The sequence below is a fragment of the Gasterosteus aculeatus genome, chromosome 13 (genome assembly GCF_964276395.1).
Source record: "Gasterosteus aculeatus chromosome 13, fGasAcu3.hap1.1, whole genome shotgun sequence".
In the NCBI taxonomy this organism is placed as follows: domain Eukaryota; kingdom Metazoa; phylum Chordata; class Actinopteri; order Perciformes; family Gasterosteidae; genus Gasterosteus; species Gasterosteus aculeatus.
The window spans coordinates 1644648-1666938 of record NC_135701.1 but is presented as its reverse complement, the minus strand read 5'-3'; the positions used below and the strand labels follow the sequence as shown (position 1 = coordinate 1666938).

General features: G+C 49.4%; 1 protein-coding gene across 1 annotated transcript; it reads left to right on the top strand.

Annotated features, from left to right (window-relative positions):
* The first annotated feature begins 93 nt into the window (after positions 1 to 93).
* LOC120830881 (multiple epidermal growth factor-like domains protein 9) lies at positions 94 to 21809 on the top strand. The gene is made up of 6 exons (XM_040195860.2): positions 94 to 1056; positions 4299 to 4503; positions 10443 to 10582; positions 13712 to 13861; positions 18642 to 18911; positions 19900 to 21809. Exons 1-6 carry the CDS (start codon positions 513 to 515, stop codon positions 20376 to 20378), a joined length of 1788 nt encoding a protein of 595 aa, XP_040051794.2. The 5' UTR covers positions 94 to 512; the 3' UTR covers positions 20379 to 21809.
* Positions 21810 to 22291: the final 482 nt, after the last annotated feature.

Here is a 22291-nt window from a genome sequence, read left to right as displayed (position 1 = left end):
GAAGACAGTGGTTGTAATGCTGCACTTGGTTCATATGTCCATGATACCGTCATGATTATAGGAGTATGCGAATAAACTCGATGCAAGCGACCTAAGACAGTTGGATTGTTTCATGTGCATAGACTCGACAAAGATGGCCATTGTTTACAAAACTGTAAGACCCGCAAACAAAGTGTATTTACCGAATCAACCAAACCTATTGTACTATAAATATATAACCGCCACTATGCAACGTGATGTGCAGATAATGCGTTGCGCTCCCGGACAAAGATCACGCAGTCCTCGCTGAACGCGCGCACCCAACCGTTGCAGGCCTCCCATTGGCCGAACGGCACGTCACTCCCCCGCGGTGCGCGGTAGGTTGCAGAGCAGGGGAAGCGCTGACTGCGGTTCATAGGGCAGCACACAGCAGCGTACGCCGCCGGGGACATCGATGGTGGAGTACGCGTCCATCGAGGGAGAGGTCTGACAGAGACCGCTGCTGGGGCTTACATGGAGAGCTGGAAGAGAACATGAGGCCATCGCGCGTAATGATGTACACGTCTCCGGCTCTCATATTTATTCTGTTTGGAACGGCATATATTGGATTTTCGGAAGCGGCTGCGCGCATCAGTCCCTCCGATGGCTCGCCTGTCTCCGGGACGCCCGGCTCAGCCTCCGGCGCCCGGGAGACCTTCCGCGCCGACGCGCCGGGCACATTACGCGAACCCGCTCCCGGGCCTCTGACCGACCTCGCACGGCCGCCTGCCATTGTTTCGCCCGGCCCGAGCAGCACCAGCAGCGGCCCCGCGACCAAACCCGCCACCGCGGACCCGAGCGCCACCTCCGCTTCCACCACCACCGCCGCCCCCGATCCCGGAATTATTTCACCCGTCTGGGGGAAGATAACCAGATTAACCAGCGCACGCAAAAGATCCACCGATGCACTAACGTCCCCCTTTTCCCCGGATAAAATGCTGCAGACCATGGGGTCCATGGCGTCCCAGCGCACGGCCAACGACGCCTGGGCAGCAGATCACATCGGCGCGTCTGCTCCCTCGGTAGAGAGCAGCCAAGGTGAGTGACGCCGCCTCCCGACCTCCTGCTTCTCCTGTGGAATAACCGATGGCCTGCGCGCATTTCTAGTGTTCAGGATCGGCGCCCGTGAAGAAGGAGTCATCCATGTCTGATGTAGAGCAGGAGGGGGGGGGGGGGGGGGGTGACGCAGAGAAATACCAAAATGAGCCAGATTACAACAGAGGCATCAGATCACACGACGCGTTCCTCAAACCACCCGGAAATCAACAAACCCGAACGTCAGAAATGCTCCATCCGACCCTGCGCGCCCTGCTGCGTCCTCATGTCCTCGCGAGGGGCCGTGCATGGGGGGGAGGGATGATCCTGTTGTTGTTTAGTCCGTCGGGCACTGACAGGGAGCTGCAGAAAGCTGCTTCCCTCCAGCCTCTATTGTGGTTTGCATGGCACACACAACAAGGCCCTTCACCCAAAATGGCCAGGCAGGCTGAAGGAGCGCTGCCAGTGGAGCCCCCCCCTCCCCTCACACCTCCCTCGCCGGGGGTCTCCATGTGGATGTGTGGTTGCCTCCCGCGGGTGCGAGATGCTTCTGTGATGGATGGATGGCACGGCTGCTGAAGCCATATTGTTTCCACTTGCCATCAGGAGCTCGTTCATTCTTACTCCTCTTTCTACTCTAAAAGGGGCAAATATTGTTTTGCAAGAGTCCTCTTCAAATATTAGGACGCAAGCGTGAGATTGAAATCTGTAGGTCTGATATTAAGATGTAACAAACGGAACAGGCACACATGGTTGAATATTGGTTTCTGAGCCGTGACAGGTAGTTTTAATGAGTTCACCTGCTGAAACCCTTTCTAGCTCCATTCTGAAGACGCACCTTGTGCCACGTGCAAAGAGCCGGGGACACGTAATGTTGGAGAATCTATTTTGACCCAGAAAATGCTACGTTGTATTTTGAACTTGAATAAGCATTTGATATTCTGAGTGATAGTGGCTCACATCTTCACAATGACCCTTTGTTCTCCCCTCTGTGTGGCATTAATCCAGTGATAGGAGGAGGATTAGCTTCTGCTGTGATCATAAATCACTGGTTGTAATGTTGAGGAAGGTTGTGACTCATCTTCACGCTGCATACAGACGCTTTCGGCCCAGAGTGGCTGGTTCAACATATTCAATACATTTCAAATGCTTGTGAATAGGGTTAGAATGACGTGTCGACATCCTCCCTAGTTTACAGTCATATTTGGCATCTTCTTTCAGGGGGGGGGGGGGGGGGGGGGCATTTGCTGCTTTCCTTTGTCCATGTGGTTCAATGAGTTTAGGGTCTGGACCGATGACCAATTAGAACTGTGGTGCAGATCAATGACGAAAGTAACGGTTGCAGCCCGACTATCAATCGGCCACGCGAGGTACCACTGTGCGTCACTAATGCACATGTCTTGCAGTTAAAATGGCGGCGCGTTGGACCGCTCCCTTCATCAATCTGTCAGTCGTCTTTATTAGTGTTTCGAGTGAAAATAAAATGCGAACCCTTGCGTGACGTCATACGCGGCTCACCGAAGGCATCTGCGGGGAGCTCATCCCGCTGCGTTGTTCTGGTGTCTGTAAACCCACATCAACAGAGGCAGCGCGACGCCGTCTCCGCAGAGACCAGGTGTGTCCTCACCTGCCGTCCTTACTTTAACATCGCTACTGAAATGGCCAAAGCAACACTTTGAGTACAGCGACTGTGGCTTTGTCCTGCGTGGACGGGACGGTCTGGAGACGTGACGCCGTCCCAGCGCTGCAGCAGGCGGCTGGAATCGGAGAGGTGAACTCGGTTTCACCCCTCGTCTCTCTGCCACACACAGGTCCTGTCCAATGCACATCAAGCCTGTTGTTTGGCTGTGAGACCCCCCTCCGTCCCCCCGTCCCCCCAGGGCCCCCACCGCACACCTAGTGGCAGCCTGACCGCAGTGTGCCAGGTGATACGCATTCCCTCACAGTCCCAGGCGTGATCGGGGCCGACAGGTCCCCAGAGGATGGGGGCCCTGACAGGCCACTCCGAGCCCCCCCCCCCCCCCGGTAGAGGAGATTAATCTGGGGGGGACGGGGGACAAGGACGCTAACATTCAGCCGTCCTTTGCTCTTCGTCGCCCGCCGGCCGAGGTTAGGTGAGCTATCGGTGCCTCTCTATTTGCCAGTCTGTCTCGCTGGTCTGACTGGGGGGGACGCGGCGGAGACAGTCAGGCGTCCAGTCAACACTGGCCACACCTAACCTGAGATGGGATGAATAATAGATGGGCAGCTGTACTCTGCGGGGTCATCCGCGTGTCTGCCATCGCATCCTCTGGTTCTTTGAGGGCGCCTTGTCACCGTTAAACACTGGTCTTTGGGGGTTGGGGGGATCCTGTGCCGATCTGAGGGTCCAAGGACAGAGGATACAGATTGTAAAGCCCTCTTGAGGAAAATGAGTGATTTGGGGTTATGCATAATATATTGAATTGATATTAAATTGAGCCTGTATGTATAACTGAGCTGGACTTTGTTTGAGGTGAAATAAAGAGAGAGAGAGCGGACAAAGAGGACATCCTACAAACGCACAAACTGACATTACGTGTGTTATGAAGTGTCCCGGGTCAGTGAACCTGGGACATCTGTCCTTCCTGGGTCACATGCGGCCCGTTCGATGAGGGTGAAGGGTGCAATGTCCTCCCCATGACCAATCAGAGCTGGCTGAGAAGAATGGGAGGGGGTCTTAAAGAGACAGGCGCTCTGACGGATCGGTTCAGACAAAGGCCGGTAAATTCAGACTGTTAGTGTAATATAATAGTATGAATAACAATGATATGTCTACTTTATTCATAGACAGAAGTATGGGGTCCTTGAAGCAGGCTGGTGAATTTCAATTGATTGCAGACATGAATAAGGTCAAGGAAAGTGAATTAGCAACTCCCACTTTGTATCAAGCGGCTCCCAGGGGCCCCTGACACAAGCCGACTGAGTGAACCTGTGAGCTAGAGGTCTGTTACTGTATGATCGCGGTGACGTCTCCCTGCACGCCGCCCTGAACAAGTGTGTAATGCCACATTTCAGATTATACACATATATATATTTATATATAAAATAAATGAGATAGAATGCGAAGAAAAGAGAACAATATCTGTGCATAGAAAGTGTATAGATAAATAAACCGATCACGCTAAAAGCAGCTGTAGACTCGTGTTGTTCTGACTCCCTCTTCACGCACGGCTCTGCATCAATTCTCATTTCTTGTCGTCTTTCTTACACTTTGACCCCCCCAGAGGCTCTTTGTAACTGCAGCAGCGGCGGTGAGGGGATTTTGGACCCGGACGAGTGTGACCCGGCTACCGGTCAGTGTTCCTGCCTGTCGGGCTACAGCGGCCTTCAGTGCGAGGACTGCCAGGAAGGACACTTCACCAACGGCACCAGCGGCTGCCTGCCCTGCTCCTGCGACTCCTACGGCGCCGTGGACCTCCTGTGTGACAGGTCAGACTGAGGGCGGCGGCGGCGGCGGCCGGGTTCATGTGTTCTGTGTTGCATATGGACGAGCGTCCCACCGATGAGAATGGAAGCACGTCTCTGGTCTGTGAAGGAAAAGGCTTTTTTATTTTGAGTTACCGATGTGTATGAGAGCACCCAGCACTGGGAGCACCTGCTATTCCAGCTGCTCTAACTGGGCAAGTGGTTGCATGTTGGTCCTTTACGCCATTATTCATAAATCACGTGATGAGATGGAGCAAAGGAAACTGGTTGGTCTGGTAGCCAAGCTTAGATGTAGATGATACAAAGTGAGGGTTTTACTGCATTCTGTATTAAACGACACAACACTAAACCGTTCAGCCTTCAGCAGATGAGCAGCAGCTTGGGGGCCACCACAGCGCTCTGCAGAGCGTGGGGAAAACAGGCCCGCTAATTGTGTCACTGTGATCTAAACTTGCAAACAAATACTGTTTGTCACAATGTTGGGATTTATTTTGAGCATTACTGAATATGTTCAGGTACCTGGCTGCATATGTGCCGTGGACAAAGGCTGTGGAAGACATGTGATCCGTCTTCTTAAAGAGAGCACCGTACTGTGGTCTTCCAAGGCCACGTAGACTGTCTGCTGTGCATTAGTGCATGTTGTCTCATGACGACGCAGGCTGCGTGTTCCATGTTTAGCAAAGCGCCGTGGCCCTGCAGAATGGAGCGAGCTTCCTTGGAGGCGGCTAAATTAACCTCAGACCCGGCGTACTCCTGGAATTCCGCTTTCAAATGCTGCGGGTCAATGCCCGAATGTGTGCAGGATTTGTGTTGTCGTGCTCTGGAAAGCAGACTTCAGCATGTAGCTTACATAAGCTCAATGCTAACAGGTGCTAACGGCCTTTGCTGGAAACGCCCCGCTTCCTGTTCCCACGTTGAAGGAGCCTGAAGTGGGTGGAGCTCAATGTGATGTAGGTGAAGGTGCAGGCAGCTTTCACACAGTGAACCACTAAGACGGTCCTTCTCAGACAGTCTGAGCCATGCCTGGCTAATGCTAACCCTGCTAGCCCGGCGCAGGGGCTAATCACTGTGAGTTACACAGATTAGCCCGCTGTCCAGTCCCCCCCCCCTCTGCTGCTTAGGTATCTTTCCCATTAGGCAATGAGCTGCCCAGCCGAGGTCCAGCCGGTCTCCTTGGTCTCACTCGAGCTCAGTGTTACGACGGTGAAGAGGGAACCAGTGAGCAATAGCACGGGGAAAACCAGCGGCAGACATCTTTGCGCGCCGTCTTTTCCCGTCGCCATCAGTGTGTGATGATGACATCGTGTCGTGATGTCCGGTACTGAAGTCGGGAGCAGGTCCGCTGCGCTTCCGCATTTTAGCTGATGGAAAATCACCGTGTTCACATGTACATGTTTAGTTTCAAAAGAGTGCTTGGGATTAGCTCGATGTTACCGTTACAGAATCAGAGGTATCGTGAGCCATAGCATTTAGCCCCATAGCACCGATCATACGCAGTGTGAGAGCCTCCAGCTGCACCTCTGACTCATTCACAGGATAAACATTCATCCTCAGCGTTCTCAGAGCATTCACAGCTGACTCAGCCAGCATGCCGTCATGGTTTGTCATTTGCACCCCGCTGTGATGTCAGAGCGTTGATTGGCTTAGGCCTAGATCTGCTCTGTGACTATTAGGTACACTGGAATGTACAGAGCCGCTGTCATAAAGGCTCGCGTTCAAAAGCCCAAGATATGGATTAGTGCGTTGGTCCAGTTACGACGTGACTCTGCCACTCGGCACTGTTAACGGTGTCGTTTGGAAGTCTGCTGGTGGTGCATTGGCCTGATTAGTTGGCCAAATATAGAGGGTATGACATCAGAAGGATATATTTCCAGAATCCGAAACGTCAACGTTAACGTCAGAATCAAAGAGCAAGACCTGCTCTCTAAACCAGAGGTCTTCAACAGGGGGTCTGCGGAGGTACTGACATTTTTGGTTGATAAGATCATTTTTTTTCAATCAATTTTCCACAAATTTAAATGTCTTCAGAATCAGAATACATATTAACATGAACGGATCAATTGATGGAGGAGACGTTGTCCTTCAGTCCCACAGCAGCTCTCTCAAGCTGGACACCGGTTCACTCACAGCTCCTCTCATGATCATACGACATCACAGGCACCAGCCAGTCAGATCCATTCACGCTCACGTCTAAAGAGCCCCAAGCTCACAAATAAAAGATGGCGCACCCAACTCCGTAGAATAGGGGGTCCCTGCTCAATCTCGCACCAGCAAATATGGTGCAGGAGAAAATCTTATGGAAGATCAATTTGTTCTCATAGCATTTAAGAAGAAGAATGAACAGAAGTCTAATCTTATGGAAGATCAATTTGTTCTCATAGCATTTAAGAAGAAGAATGAACAGAAGTCTTTTGAGTCCAGATCCCTCCTCAAACTATGGATCACACTTGATGCCCTCATCAATAGTATTTGGACTCTGCTTTGCCCAAAGCGGAGTGTCGGAGAAGGAAGTCAAGCTTCTTTGACTGCAGAGATTCCACTTCGCTTGTGACACAGTTACTGAAAGCTCTGATTCATGTAGCTCATCTATTGATATGTCGTACCATGACCACAGTCTAAAACTTCATCTACATTAAACATTTCATCCAAATGCCTGGCTGGATCGGAATAGTCCTTTTTGCTTAGGAAGGCGATATCTCCCTTCCTTCTTAATGCGCATGTCTCTTGTCTTGTCACTCCACACATCCAATTCCTCACGCCAAGAAATCGGACTCCGGGTCCGAGCCGTGTTGGTTACCCCCCGTCGGCCTTGGCGTCCGGGGCAACCCCCCCCCCCGTCAGCCGTCCATCCCCGACAAAATGTCACTTGAGTTTTTTTTTGAAAACCTGAGAGCCCTGTAGTGCAGTTTTGAACTAAGCTCTAATAACACTTTTTAGAATTCCACCATTGAAATCCTGATAACTTGCCTGGCGTATTTACAGATATGTTAATTCATCACTAGTATTCATATGAATGAATGAAAGAAATCTAACAGCCGTATTCCATTTTTCTGAAACAACCCTAATGAGATTTCTGCCTGCCGGTTTTCTGCATGTGACATAAACGTACACACGCCGTTTGGTCCGGTCTCTATTTGACAATGGAGCTTTAAGAGATGTGCATGTGTGGCCGCCCTGTATTTGGGTCAGCTCCAGTGGGCTTTGCCTGTAAGGCATTGCATGTCACAATGTAGCATGGAGGTCTGGAATGAAATATTGATTTTGGGTGCAGATGTTTCCGCCTCTGCATCATGTGTCACTGCAGCGGAGGCATCATTGCCATCAATGTATTTGGACTGACCGTGTCTGTTTGATGCGGTTTTCATTCGTGCACTTGAGGAAGGGGCCTCGTGTCTGCAGGTCCCCTGAGTGAGGGGACCTTCAGTCAGAGCCTCACTGCCCCATCCGTGCGAGAAACCGTGAGCACGGCTGATCCTCTGCTTCGATTAAAGGCCTCTCAGTTATCCGCCGTCCCCGCGTTGTGGGGAGCTAAACACAACTGAACCCTGTAAAATACATGTTTTTGTTGACCAAAATGAACCTTTCTGAACCGTGCAGCCACTGTGAAAGGACACATGTGATGACTAACAAGCAAAGGCTGTTGGTCTGTAGGACAGCTTAGGAAATCAACCGTCAACCAAACCCAACTGACTCTAAAGTGGATTCTTGCAGGCAAGGTAGGACATGTGAACCAGACACGTTTGAAATTGTTTTTGTGCTAAGCTAGGCTAAACTCTGGAAACTGGATGAAGAGAGATAAAACTGACCAGATTCTTTTCATGTATAATTCTATTTTTAACGCTGCATTAAAAAGTCAACACATGATATAATGCAAAACCTGTGACTCCGGTTAGGATGTGAAAGAAACCTTTTCCCCAAACCTTTGGATTTGTTTTTCTCAAACGTGTCTCTGAACTTGTGACCTGCGCTGTCTGCTCCACCCATCAATCCTCCATATAATGCCGATGAGCAAACTACAAAACATCTCCCTGTTGACTACACAACTTGGAATCTGGCCTGACAACTACGCGTGCGTGTCTGTGCATGTGTCCCGGGCCAGCCGAGCGGAGCGGAGAGCACAGGTCCTGCTGTGTTTTCACTGTCGGGGTGGGACCGAGCCGCCTGCGCCGTGTTCTTCCTGTATTTACGCCGAGCATGTTTCCCTTGGGAATTGAACCTGGGATGTGCTGTGATCTGACGCGTGCTGTAGCCCCAGAATGGGGTTAAGCCTCGTGGCCCATGTGATACTGACCTATTTAACATGCACATCTGATGCACAGCGGCTGGGCCAATGAAGTGAAATCACAGTGAAACGATACCAACGCCCCTCCTCTCCGAGCTGGAACAAATGAGCAGCAAGATTACCCCCCCCCCCCCCTGCTGGGTGTACTGGCCCTCATATCGGATGACATGACACACGTCTTGAGAGCGGCAGCATTACCGCTGAGCTGCGCACGGACTCACGTGAAGACTTGCACATCAATAAGGGGACGACTCGTTTGCACAGCGGAAAGAGGCACAAACAAAAGGTGTTATGGGGAACGGACACCTCTAACTGTGCAGACTGCCTCCTTCCTGGGCTCCCTTTCCCTTTCTTTGTGACCGTTGGACAGTACCTCTGACTGCATTGCATTCGGGTCACGATGCTACATGTGTGGATTTGTTATTGTTGGTGCTGAAGAAAGAGGACTGTTGACCCCCCCCCAGCAGTCCCGCGCCTCACTAAGCATCTCTTCATTTGCATTAGGCGCAGTTGTTTAACAAAGCCTGGATTGTATGTCGACCCACACACACGCTCATGGCAAGTGGTCCCAGTCAGTCTTGGTTTGCTTCAAACGTTTGGTCATTGTCCTCCGATTAAGTCCACTGGGTTCATGGGCGAGCAGGCTCGACTTAGTGCTGTACTTTTCCTTGGAGATTACCTTCAGATCAGAGAGCCACGGGGGAGCAGTGAGAGAACAGAATGTGTGCCAGGTGGTCCTGCATGGACCACTGCGCTCATGCAGACTCGAAGAAGACAAACCCCTCGTCCACACTGCCTCCCACGTGCCACGCAACAGAAACACTCTCACTTGAATCTACACAAATCAAGAGAGGAACAGGACTGAAGCAGCTCAGCGTCAGCGGCAGCCTAAAACCGTTCATATAATTTATTTGAAAAAAGTGAAAAAGAAATGAGCACATTAGCTGTGGACAGACGGATGGACACACAGATGCACAGAGAGCAAACACGTAATCGTCTGGCCAAGATAACAATCCCCTAATTTCCTAATCCCATGTGGGGTTTTTTTATGATGTGACCACAAGACATTTTGATTGGACAACCCGTTGTGTCTGTTCCCACATACTCAACATGTTCAACGCACATATTAACGCCATTTTACGTGATATTGTATTATAAGAAAGGGGCTATGGCCTTATGGGGACAATGTACCTGAAGCTGCCTGGTGGCCAACTAACATTCAGTTTAGTTACTACGGTAACAGAGACCGCTTGCTGAAGACTATCACAAAAACATGAATGGTTGGCACAAACCCCCCCCCCCCCACTTCCCTCTGACTGTTAGTCATTGTGTTGAAAGCCGTGGAGCTGCTAATTAAAGTGACTGCAGCAGCGTCGCTTTAATGTGACGGGGAGACAGAGGGTTGGTTTCCATGTCACTCAGCCGCCATAGCGATGCTACACGAGCAATTCCACAGATTGCTCACTTGCATTGTCAAAAGTGGGACGCGTGATTATTCCGTATGCATCGTGGAGAGACTGATGCATTTCCACCATCCAGCCTTCTGGGCTCATTTTGATATAAAAGACTACTGCTACAGTTCTGTTAAGCCGATGGGTGAAACGGGAAGTGCAGAGTGGATCCAGATGACTGTATTTCCTCATCGCTTCTCTTCTTTCAGCTCGGGGATCTGTGTGTGCAAGACGGGAGTGTACGGGCCAAAGTGTGACGAGTGCCACCCGGGTTTCTTCCACTTCAGCAACACCGGCTGCCGGCCTTGCCATTGTCAGAACCACACCAACTACTGCCACCCGCAGTCCGGTGAGTGCCCCTTGTTTCTGCTTCTTCTCAGAAGGTGTGTTCTTTATTTCTTCATGATGATTTGACAATGAGTCACTGGTTCAGTCGGCTGAAGCACCTGGCTGAGAAATAATTTACCTGGGATTCAAATCCAGGGAGACCACCTCTAAAAGAAGGCGAGAGTCGGTCAGAGGTACTTTGGGGGTCCTTGCGTGATGAAGAAGTGATGAGTGCATTCCTTATGCACACACACCGTGGAGCTCCTACCAACGCACAAACTGACATTACGTTCGTTATGAAACGTGGGACATCCCGCCGTCCTTCCTCGGTCACACGCGGCCCCATTTGAACCTCCTTTGATGAGGGCAGGACTGAGTGAAAGGAAGCAAGAATAGCAAGAATAGCTAAACCCCATTACCGTTAGTTTCGGTCTTCTCCCGCGGTAGACCGTGCATGTGGGACGTGACGTCATTTTTTTTATCCATAGCCCGCGATCGACTGGTACTGCCTTTGAGATCGACTGGTCGATTGAACACCCCTAATGTATATTGTTAAGGACTAAACTTCTCAATAACAAACTGTAGTTACATGAGCTTCATTAGGAAAAACACATTTTTCATTCTGTGCTAAATGAATATAAGTCCATATGAGACCGTTATGAAGAACGTCCCCCTGAATCTGCATAAGTAGCAGCCGGTAGGTCGCCTCTACATTGGCAGCACAGGTGTAGACTGATGTATAGACTGGTGTAGACTGGTGTATAGATTGGTATATAGACTGGTGTATAGACTGGTATATATACTGGTGTAGACTGGTGTGTAGACTGGTGTATAGACTGGTATGTAGACTGGTGTATAGACTGGTGTATAGACTGGTGTGTAGACTGGTGTATAGACTTGTATATATACTGGTGTAGACGTGTGTATATACTGGTGTAGACTTGTGTATAGACTGGTGTATAGACTGGTATATATACTGGTGTAGACTGGTATGTAGACTGGTGTATAGACTTGTGTAGACTGGTGTATAGACTGGTATATAGACTGGTGTAGACTGGTGTATAGACTGGTATATAGACTTGTGTATAGACTGGTGTATAGACCGGTATATAGACTGGTGTGTAGACTGGTGTATAGACTGGTGTATATACTTGTGTAGACTTGTGTATAGACTGGTATATATACTGGTATAGACTGGTATGTAGACTGGTGTATAGACCGGTGTATAGACTTGTGTAGAATGGTGTATAGACTGGTATATATACTTGTGTAGACTGGTGTATAGACTGGTGTAGACTGGTATATAGACTGGTGTATAGACTGGTGTAGTGGTGAGCTGATGGAGCACCAGTGTCTGCACGCCGATCCCTTTGGGAGAGAAAGAACCAACCTTTGCTGAGGAAATGTTCCGTTACATTCCCCTCTTTGCTTTGTGACACTGAAGGGTTCAATTAGAGACCTCAACAGTACACAAACCCACGAGTAAATGTTTACTGTGGAACAAGCAAGAAGGAACTCCAGACCACAAAGGGTGCTGAATCATGCAAAAATTCCATGAAGCCATTTTTCTTTGCTGGTCTGAGGGGGGGGCTCAGGGTTCACAGCGCTCAGCGGCTCAGCTTTGACCCCCGCCTTCTCCACCTTCTCCACACATGGTGCAAATGCAAATGGTCCATGGTCCCAAACACTGAGCGCCATAGACAAACATGACAAGGAGCCGTCATTTCAGACAGCACTGAGACAATTTGTCCCCACACTGACCCGTTGTATCAACTGACAGACATTGTTTATGGTCACTTCTTTACTTCTGCAGCATGATTCTGATCTAAATGAATACTGAGCTAAGTTTGGTTCCTTTCTCTTCATCAAACGTCATCTTTTATCAACAGGAGTTGTGTTGCAGCTGTTACTTGTCATCAGTTTGTGTAGAGATTGTCACAGAGGTAAACGCGTGGTGGGAAGAGTCATCCACAGCTCGTGATTTCTGCAGTCACGCATGTGACCTCTGATTATTCAACCCAGTGTCACAGCAGAACGTGTAACCGCTACGTTGAACCGACGTGGTATTCTCACGCTTTTGGGGGGAAAGCGTGACAATACTACTTTTTTTTTTGCAACTAGGTCACGTGACCATCAACTTTCCCTCAGCTAAAAAAAGAAAATGTCGATGGCATTTCTAGCGAGTACGAGTTATATTTTCATAATCTTCCATCAGAGAATGTAGAAGACCTTCCGTTTATTAGCTTCTAGTGGCGTAGTTGCAAGACAATGTAAATGAATGGGCCAGAATAACACGTAGTATTGTCACGATTTTGGGGAGAAAGCGTGAGAATCCCACGTTCCACAACGTAGCTACGACACACTTTGCTGTGAGACCGGGTTGGATTATTCTCAGCCAATCCTAAAGACTTGTCCCCCATGAGTGCACTCAGCCATGTGGGTACTACCCAAACATTGCAAAAATCACACAAGTCCATCAAATAACCAGCTCAGGTGCCACATTTAGAGACTAAAGTATTCTGGATGGTCACGTGAGGCTGAACCGATGGAGCGCAGTCTGCAGTGGGAGATCGGATGAGTTCTTGATGTCGAGAGGGATTATAAAGGAATGGTTGATATAAAATGACATTTCTCCCTTCACTTTACCTCACATGCCTCCATGGTAAACGGGTCGAGATGAAGAGAAGTAACAGCTAGAGAAAAGCAGAACGTTCAAAAGCTCCCGCAGTGCTGGTGCAGATAATAAAGTGTCATCTAAATGTCGACGGACAGTTTGTGTTCTCCTAAAACATCGGGCGGACGAATGTCTCCATCGAGATGGGATTTAAAATCACGTGAAGTTAAAAATGTCTTTGTGCTGCATTTGTGTCAGAAAGCACAATGGCTTTTTATCAATGGTTCATCATGAGTCGACACATTTAAATGTAACTAGCAGGTCGCGAGGCTCAGGTCAACCTGACGGATTAAAAATGTTTCTGCTATGAAATAGTCAAACGTGGAGGAAAGAAACTAAATATTCCTATAAGCTGTTTGCCGCGCAAAGACAAAAAGTACACAAAAGCCACATTGTGGAGGGACTTTAGGATCACGAGTTGTGTTGCGTGCAGGTCCAGATGATGTGCACTGACCATGTCGCTTCTCTTGTGTGCAGGAGTGTGTCTGAACTGTGAAGGCAACACCCAGGGCGCCAACTGCGAGGAGTGTAAGCCTGGCTTCTACCGCAGCCACGAGGCCCCCGCGACCGAAGCCTGCGCGCCGTGTCCCTGCTCCGCCGCCACCTCCACCGGCCCCTGTCACGCCGGTCAGTGTCACCCCTGACCCGTGTAACCCTGGGTTCCCCCTGGGTTCTCCGGGTTCCTTCCAAGACATGCAGCCCCGGGTCACGGAAATGCCGACAGATTTCATTTCTTTAAAATGTGTCAGATCCAGTGAAGTAGTCCGTGAACATGAGGATGGGGGCTCTGCGGGGTCCGGCGGATTCATCGCGGTGCGCCGCTCGCTTCCTCTGTAGTGAGCAGTGAAGGTTCTATCTCTGTGTGCCAGTATGCGTCCTCAGCATTTACAGAGAGTCGGGGGATTTTATCATGAGGAAGAACTCATGTGTCGAGTGGCTTGTGGCCATAATGCTGAACAATGACACATTTTATTTATAGAGCACTTTTCATTGTGCGTTGCTGCTTTCCAGTCCGTTGATTGTGGGAAGACGGCGTTCATAACGGGTTCAGAGTGACTAACACTAAAAGTGCACACTCCACTACACAACAAGTGCAGCCTGCAGGGTGCAGTGTGTCAGGTGTGTGTCTCTGCGTTGGTTGTGCGGACACTGTTTCACAAGGACGGGGGCTACACAGGCTACACAAACCACACACTACTACACACTACACTGCAATGTGACGTTCAAGAACCAACAACTGCACACTCTTATCTGTGCTCGATAAGACATTACGACCTGAAGCCTGTGTTTGCTTTCTAAACTCGGACATTGAAATACCGCACTATATTATCACAGCACCCACAATGCACCTGCAGCCCGTCAGGAGTCCTGAGAAATCCCAGCTGAAACTCTGGTACGATGGAGGCCAACCTGGGAGAGACTTGCAGGGCTGTACTTTAGTTACATACTCTATGTTCATGATACTGTTTATAGGAGTATAAATGAGTGTTTACAACAGGCCACAAATGAGTATTTCATCCTCACACAGTATTTTTAGGGTGTGTGGTATTTGTTGTTTTAAGTGTATATAATTATATATTTATAGACGCAAACCCCTTTTATTTAATGGGGTAGTAGTAAGAAATATCTGAAGTTTGGAGCTCTACTCGCAGACAGCGTGACCTTCCTGTGACCTTCCTGTGACCTCCCCACTTCCACCACGCACGCAGTCCTTCCCCTCACGTCTTTTTAAGTCTTGCTGACTGTGTGGCCAGTTTCATCGTGCAGCGACGATGTGACCCTTTTACCAAAGGGAGGGAGGTACGGCGTTGTGCTGCAGGCATGAGCCATAGAAACACACAAATGATCATTTTAACGCTTCAGTGCTTTGCAACATGTTGATTACGTGCCTGAAATAAGGTCTGTTTGTGTTTTGTACATCCGTAAACACGCCTCCTGTGAATCTAGAAATCAAGGCCAGGTTGCCCTCAAGTGTCTAAAGTAGCTTGGTGGCAAGGCGAAGTCATGTGATCATTTTGTTTATTTCATCATAGTGTAAAAAATCCTACAGTCAGGGTATCGATGTGTGGAGACAGTAGTAATAAAAAGGTGACTGGATGGATCCCATTGACGTTTTGTCACTGCTAACACATGAACCTTCACACAGCGCAGTCACAGCTACGGGAGGTATTTGGGGCCCAAAGACACACTGACGTGGGCCAGCAAATCCTCTGACCCGGACCCTGCTCTCCACTGAGCCACCGGCGCTGTCAGGTTCTGAGCCCTGCGCTGGTCCTTTCATAATCCCCCATGAATCCTCTATTCTTCTGGGCCTCGTGACATTTCCCGTTATTATTTGACTATTCAATGGCAGCGTTTCCCGCTGTCCGCTGCAGGCTTCCTCCAGCTGTGTGTGAAATGCTCATCTACGGATCCCAAGCTGTTTGGTCAGATCAAATGTACGCACCATTTATATTTCTACACCCCCAAAGGTAACCCAGTTATCAAGTAATCTAGTTCATGTGAAGTTAAGTTCATTAAGAAATGGGCCACTGCTCATTCTTATTAATGTTCATTCCAATGTGTTATGATTAAATAGAGGTAAAAGAATTGTCTGTTAATTATCAAAACCTATTTAAAAAAAATCCCATGTAACCTGTATAGAGCCCAAAGGTGCCGTAATTTGATTCCTTTTGCCTCAATCTTCCTGTTTACGATGAGGTAAAAAGCACCAAACGACGGCCCAAAACCAGGTGACGCAGTTGACGATTATTGAGATGTCTGGGATATTTTTCAAAAGGAGACCTTCTGCCTTTTGGGGGGTTTGATTCACAGCGGCTGCTCCGAAAGCCTTGCTGCAAACTACCGTTGCGTCCGTGTTTTCACTTCCCCTTTCTGGACCAATCATTAACAGCACGTCCGTGTGCTGACGCGACGACCCGCCATTGGCGGCGGCCTGCATGGCAACGCGTATAGATGCACTTGGGTGGCCCGGGTTACGTTTGCCGCCGCCAGGGGCCACAAACCAGGCTGAGCCGGGACAGAGTGAGCACAGCTGGGCCATTTCAGCAGCAACAGGGGGGGATGGGCAGCATCGGGGGGCCTCCGCGCTACAAACAGATCAGAATCATGAATCATGTCCGCTGAAGGACGCTCCAGAGGAGAGTTTGGCAAATGCCGAGCTGCCGCATCATCGCTTTGCAGCTTTGCACTGGAGGAGAGGCGCTTTCTAGAGGTGCCGATGAGGTCTGTTGCAGTAATTGAATAAGACGCAGGGCGAGGAGGAACGGAGCGCTGCACCGGTTCAGAATGTGGGTCACACATATTAAATCATCCATGTATGATGGCGTATTTACTCGCTGCCCTGGGACGGCTGGGCTGATTGCCTTCAGCCTCAGGTTCATCAAATATTTGTATTCTGGTTTTAATTTGTCTTTCACTCTCTTCAAGTGTGTTAGCGTGGCTCTATAGGTACGCAGGGTGCAGGGTGCAGGTGGACAGGTGAGGGCCTCCTGTCTGTGCAGAGCAGTGCAGCTCGTGTTTCCTCCTGGTTTTATAACCTTTTGAACCCCCAGCAGAGGTTGACTCAAGCTCATCAGGAGAAGCCCACGCGGTCACATGACCACAGTAGATAGAGACCGGCATCTAGGCCATCGCACCTCTAAATCATTCATCACTGGGAGCCCTGGAGTGCCGAGGTGTTTAAAAGGAACACTGGTCTAAAGAAGAATTGTTTATCCCTCATATGTCTACAATCAGACTTCAGTCTTGTATGTTATGACCCTTTGCCCACCACCCTGATGCCAATGCACTGCACCTATCTTCTGATTCATACCGGATCGGTCCCACCTCAGCGCCTGCCGAGCTTCTCTCCCAGGCCAGTCTGTCGGGGGGGGGTCGGCCGAATCCAAGGGTCTTGTTTTGAGCTCGATGTAAAGGCCTTCAAAAGTCTAGCGGCTCTCCTGTGAGAGCCCTCAACCACATCCATCCTGCCTCCCTGCATGAAGAGGAAGGAGGTGTTAGGATGCCGAGAATCGACCTGAGATACGACCTAAAACATTCTCGAGAGGGATTAGATGTCCCATCTGTCCTGTGATCCCCCAGGAAGAGTTGCAGGACATGAACATATGACACGATTGCTCCAGGTGTAAACCTTTATATATCAAACTTTTTTAGAAGGTGTTGTTCCTTAGCTCGCCGCCAGAACAGCCCGCTTGGTCCTTGTCGGGCGCTCAGATCAACTCTACCGTCCCACTCAGGGAAAGGACTTTGGTCAACCGCTCCAGACATGAGGACACCATAAAGTCCACAGCAAGAAAAACAATAATGAAACACCTTTACACTGGGACAGTGTTTGTTTGTCTTCCTGTGACTCAGTCACCTTTAAATCAGATATGCTTGTGGAGCAGGGAGGACATGAGCCGGTGAGAAGTCACACTGCGCCCCCTGCTGGTGCAGTGGGGGAGCCGGTGCGTCCGCCACCGCCTAATTAAAAAGAAACAAAATGGTAGAATTAGACACATTTATTAAATCAACTATTTCAGTCTAGTTATCTTTGAAGAACTTTATCTTAATTTGTGTTTTCTGGTGTTGTTATTCCTTCTTCAGTCCTATATTAGTCTATATTTTGATGTGTAATGTTGGGTTGGGGTCTGGTTTGGAAAGTGTGCAGTTGGGTCATCAGACCTGCTCATGTGTTCTGGTCTGGTCTCACGTGTTCTGATCCGCGATCAGAACATCCGGTCCCATGCGTGCTGGTCCGGTCTCATGCGTGCTGATCTGGTCTCATGCGTGCTGATCCTGTCCCATGCGTGCTGATCTGGTCTCATGCGTGCTGATCCGATCCCATGCGTGCTGATCCGGTCCCATGCGTGCTGATCTGGTCTCATGCGTGCTGATCCGGTCCCATGCGTGCTGATCTGGTCTCATGCGTGCTGATCTGGTCTCATGCGTGCTGGTCCGGTCTCATGCGTGCTGGTCTTGTCTCATGCGCGCTGATCCGGCCTCATGCGCGCTGATCCGGCCTCATGCGTGCTGTTCCGTTCTCATGCGTGCTGATCCGGTCCCATGCATGCTGGTCCGGTCCCATGCATGCTGGTCCGGTCTCACGCGTGCTGGTCCGGTCTCATGCGTGCTGGTCTTGTCTCATGCGCGCTGATCCGGCCTCATGCGTGCTGATCCAGTCTCAGGCGTGCTGATCCGGCCTCATGCGTGCTGATCCGGTCCCATGCATGCTGGTCCGGTCCCATGCATGCTGGTCCGGTCTCACGCGTGCTGGTCCGGTCTCATGCGTGCTGGTCCTGTCTCATGCGTGCTGATCTGGTCTCATGCGTGCTGGTCCGGTCTCATGCGTGCTGGTCCGGTCTCATGCGTGCTGGTCCGGTCTCATGCGTGCTGGTCTCATGCGTGTCTCCTGGTTCCTGTGCAGATGACCGTGGCTCCCCAGCATGTGACCAGTGCCTCCCCCGGTACGCCGGCCCGCGGTGTGACCAGTGCAGCGCCGGCTTCTACAAAGCATCTGGCGTGTGTGTACCATGCGACTGCAGCGGGAACGCCGACCCTCAGGGGCCCCCCCAGGTGTGTCAGCCCGACACCGGCCAGTGCCTCCGCTGCATCAACGGCACCAGCGGGCCCCAGTGCCAGCGCTGCGCTCCGGGCTTCGTGGGGGACGCGCGAGCACACAACTGCACCAGCCCAAGTAAGACCAAACGATGTCACCGCTTCCAAAATGTCTTCACTGCACACATTCATTTTTCTCTGAGCGGAAGCAGAACCACCTGAAGACGTTCATGGACGGATTCTAACTGTTGTTTTTAGGAGTGAGGTTTTAAAGAAGCAAAAGACTCTCTTCCCATCAGACAGTCAACTAATGAACTAATTATTTTACCAATATTAGAGAGACTCTCTGAAACGGTATTAAATAAGATGTTTGACTCATTGCTGCCGGACAAAACAACAGCATTGTGTCCACACAGCGTGTGATGAGTGATGGTTGTTGTGACATCACTACGGTGTGCTTTCATCATTCACATCTAAAGGTATGTGTGTGAGCTTGTTCATTAGAACTAGGATCCAGGTGTGCAAAATAAATAAACAATGTTTATATAATATATATATATATAATTTGTTACCCTTTATTGTGCTATGAGGCAACTCCAATCAGAAAACGGAATGGTGTTTAAGTTGTATAACACTGCCCTCAGGGTCAGACCTGCTGAGTCAGGCCTCAGATTAAACCAGCAGCACACTCACACACTCTTTACAGGAGTGTTTCAGAGTGTTGTTTTTTTTCATTTTATCTCTATGTTGAATCCCTTCTAAAAAAACCTTTTTTATGACGTAGGTTTTTTGTAAAGCACTATTCATCATCATCTCATCTTATCTGCAATCGCTTATCCGGGTCGGGCGTGTCAGTGTTTTTAATGCTGTTATGAATCGATTGATTTTGGTCACAGCTTTTGACTCCCTGAGTTGCAGCGCGGACAGCTGTAACGTATCACTTACTTCTTAAATCGATCACATGTAGCTTCATGCTGCAGGTGTATCTCCACTGAGGGGTAGTTGTGGCCTTTTGCCACATGGTGTCACTAGTTACTCGCGCACCAGCCGCATGATGCTGCCTGCCCCTCTCGTTGCTCTGTGAGGGTGATGAAATGAAACCATGACTGATGCTTTTCTCTCCTCAGCACCTCGGCTTCTGCTCACACCAGAACACACGACCACATCGGAGACGCCCTCGACCACCGCCGGCACCGCTTTGACCTCCACCACAGCCGGCGGCAACGCCAGCACGCCGCTGAGCGCCGCCGCCACCACCCAGGCGCTTTTGACCAGCCCGAGCAGCCCCACCGACAACACCACAGCAGCCCTGACGGAGGTGTCCTGGACACAGTTCAACATCATCATCCTGGCCGTCATCATACTGGTGGTGCTGGTGCTGCTGGGCTTTGTCGGCGGCGTGTACACCTACCGAGAGTACCAGAACCGCAAGCTCAACGCCCCCTTCTGGACCATTGAACTGAAAGAGGACAACATCAGCTTCAGCAGCTACCACGACAGCATCCCCAACGCCGACGTGTCGGGCCTGCTGGAGGACGAGGCCAACGAGGTGACGCCCAACGGGCAGCTGGCGCTCACCACGCAGGGCAACTGCTACAAGGCTTAGCGCTCCACCCACCCGCGAACTTTACCGACGACACACAGCTGCTGCAAAGTACCAAATCCGAATCTCCTTCATGTCCGCCTGCTTGTCGTTATCCCGCTGGTCCGCAGCACTTCACAGCACAGTGCGACGCAGCAGATCGGATCAGCGGCGTGGAAAAGCCACGTCTCTGATGTGATTTTGCGCGGGATGGATGATCAGCGAAAAGGGTCCAGAGAAAGACCGCGTTGGGTTGAGTTGTGGCTGCGGAGCGCGGTGTGCACACCAGTGATCAACCTGTTGGCCGGAACAATGATCCCGACGCTGGTTGGAGGACTCACGGGAGCCGAGCGTTTCAGATATTTTTAAAAATGGACTTTTGACTGTTTAAGTTATAACTGGATCACGTGAACAGTGATCTGACACTGAGACAATGATTGTTATTTAATGCGTTTTGATTCCATTCTTATTTATTGGTTGGCGTTGCATTCTCGGGAGAAATGCTGCACATGTGTGGTGTGTTTATTCATGGTGTTTGCTCTTACGTGCTGTCCGGTGGTAATTTGAATTGCCCAATATGTTTCCATGTATAGTTTGGTGTGTTTGGGAGAGAGTCGTAGGGGAAGATTAAGGGTGCTGACGAAGCATTTGAATGACCTCATCTATTGTTTATAGCTTCCGCTCTTTTGTCAAAGCGTGCCAACTCACCCGAGTTTTTATGAGGAGTGTTTCTTTTTGATGCAAGTGCCGTTCAAAAAGTCACCACCTAACGGGAGTGACTCAGGCCGGGCTCACGTTAAAGCGCCGTAATCCGCTCGGGATCTAATCTGTACAACCACACTCAACAAGTAGTTAAGAAAGCTTTGTGTCCGCGTGTACCCGGAGGCGAGTTCTCCGATAATCAGAGTGTTTCAAACATAAGCAGTTGTCCTGATACGGGTTTTTTTTTGCAGTGAAACCAGCTCGCAGACGATCAAAGTTCCTCATCAGATAGTCTTTGTTATCACGTACAATCAGGTTGCATCAGCTAAAAGGGAGTTCAAAGTGTCACAGCTGATCCGGGTCCCATGGTGTTTTCTGTGTTGTCTAAGCAACCATTGGATAGCGGCACTTCCTTTCAACACAACTATGAGTAAAGCTAATTATAGAAACAAACTCCTCAGGTACTGTCTCTTTCCCTAATGTGATCGCTGTAAATATGATTATTGTACAGATGAATGTGAATAGTAGCACTATTATTGTACAGGTGGAATACTGTGTGTACACTGCCACTCAACAAGCCCCCACCTTTCACCCTCCGAGGTGTGATTCTGCAGTCGGCCCACAGCTTTTGTATTTTCATTTCTTCTCCTCAGTACACATTGCCACGTACGCAGCTGCGGGACTGAAATGCTGTAAATAATACCCCCAAATCAGAGGTCAACTCACAAATAAAAACGGTTCCTCCCTCGCAAACCTTTTTATGTAAATTATTGCCACATTTTATGGTGTATATACATATGTATGTGTATATATATACGTACACATTTCTCAACATTAATGACTTGATCCTGGGAAACTTTGAGTGAATGAATTCCTTCTGAGACATACATATATAAAAGTTATATGTATATATATATATGTATATATATATATCCTCAGTGGCACAACGCCTCCTGTCTTTCCATATCTATGCAACCGTGCCAACCTCGTCTCCCTATATATTTATATATATATATATATATATATATATATATATATATATATGTGTAATATTTTTGAGCAGACATACACTGCTCAAAAATATTAAAGATAAACGCATTTACGTTTCTACAAATAGAGGAACTGAACATGTTCTGGTAACATGGATGCTGTAGTCATATGTGAGTCCACATTAGTAATCATTACTCAAAATCATTAGTTCACTAAAATGAGTCTTTTTCATTAGTCTGTTTAAT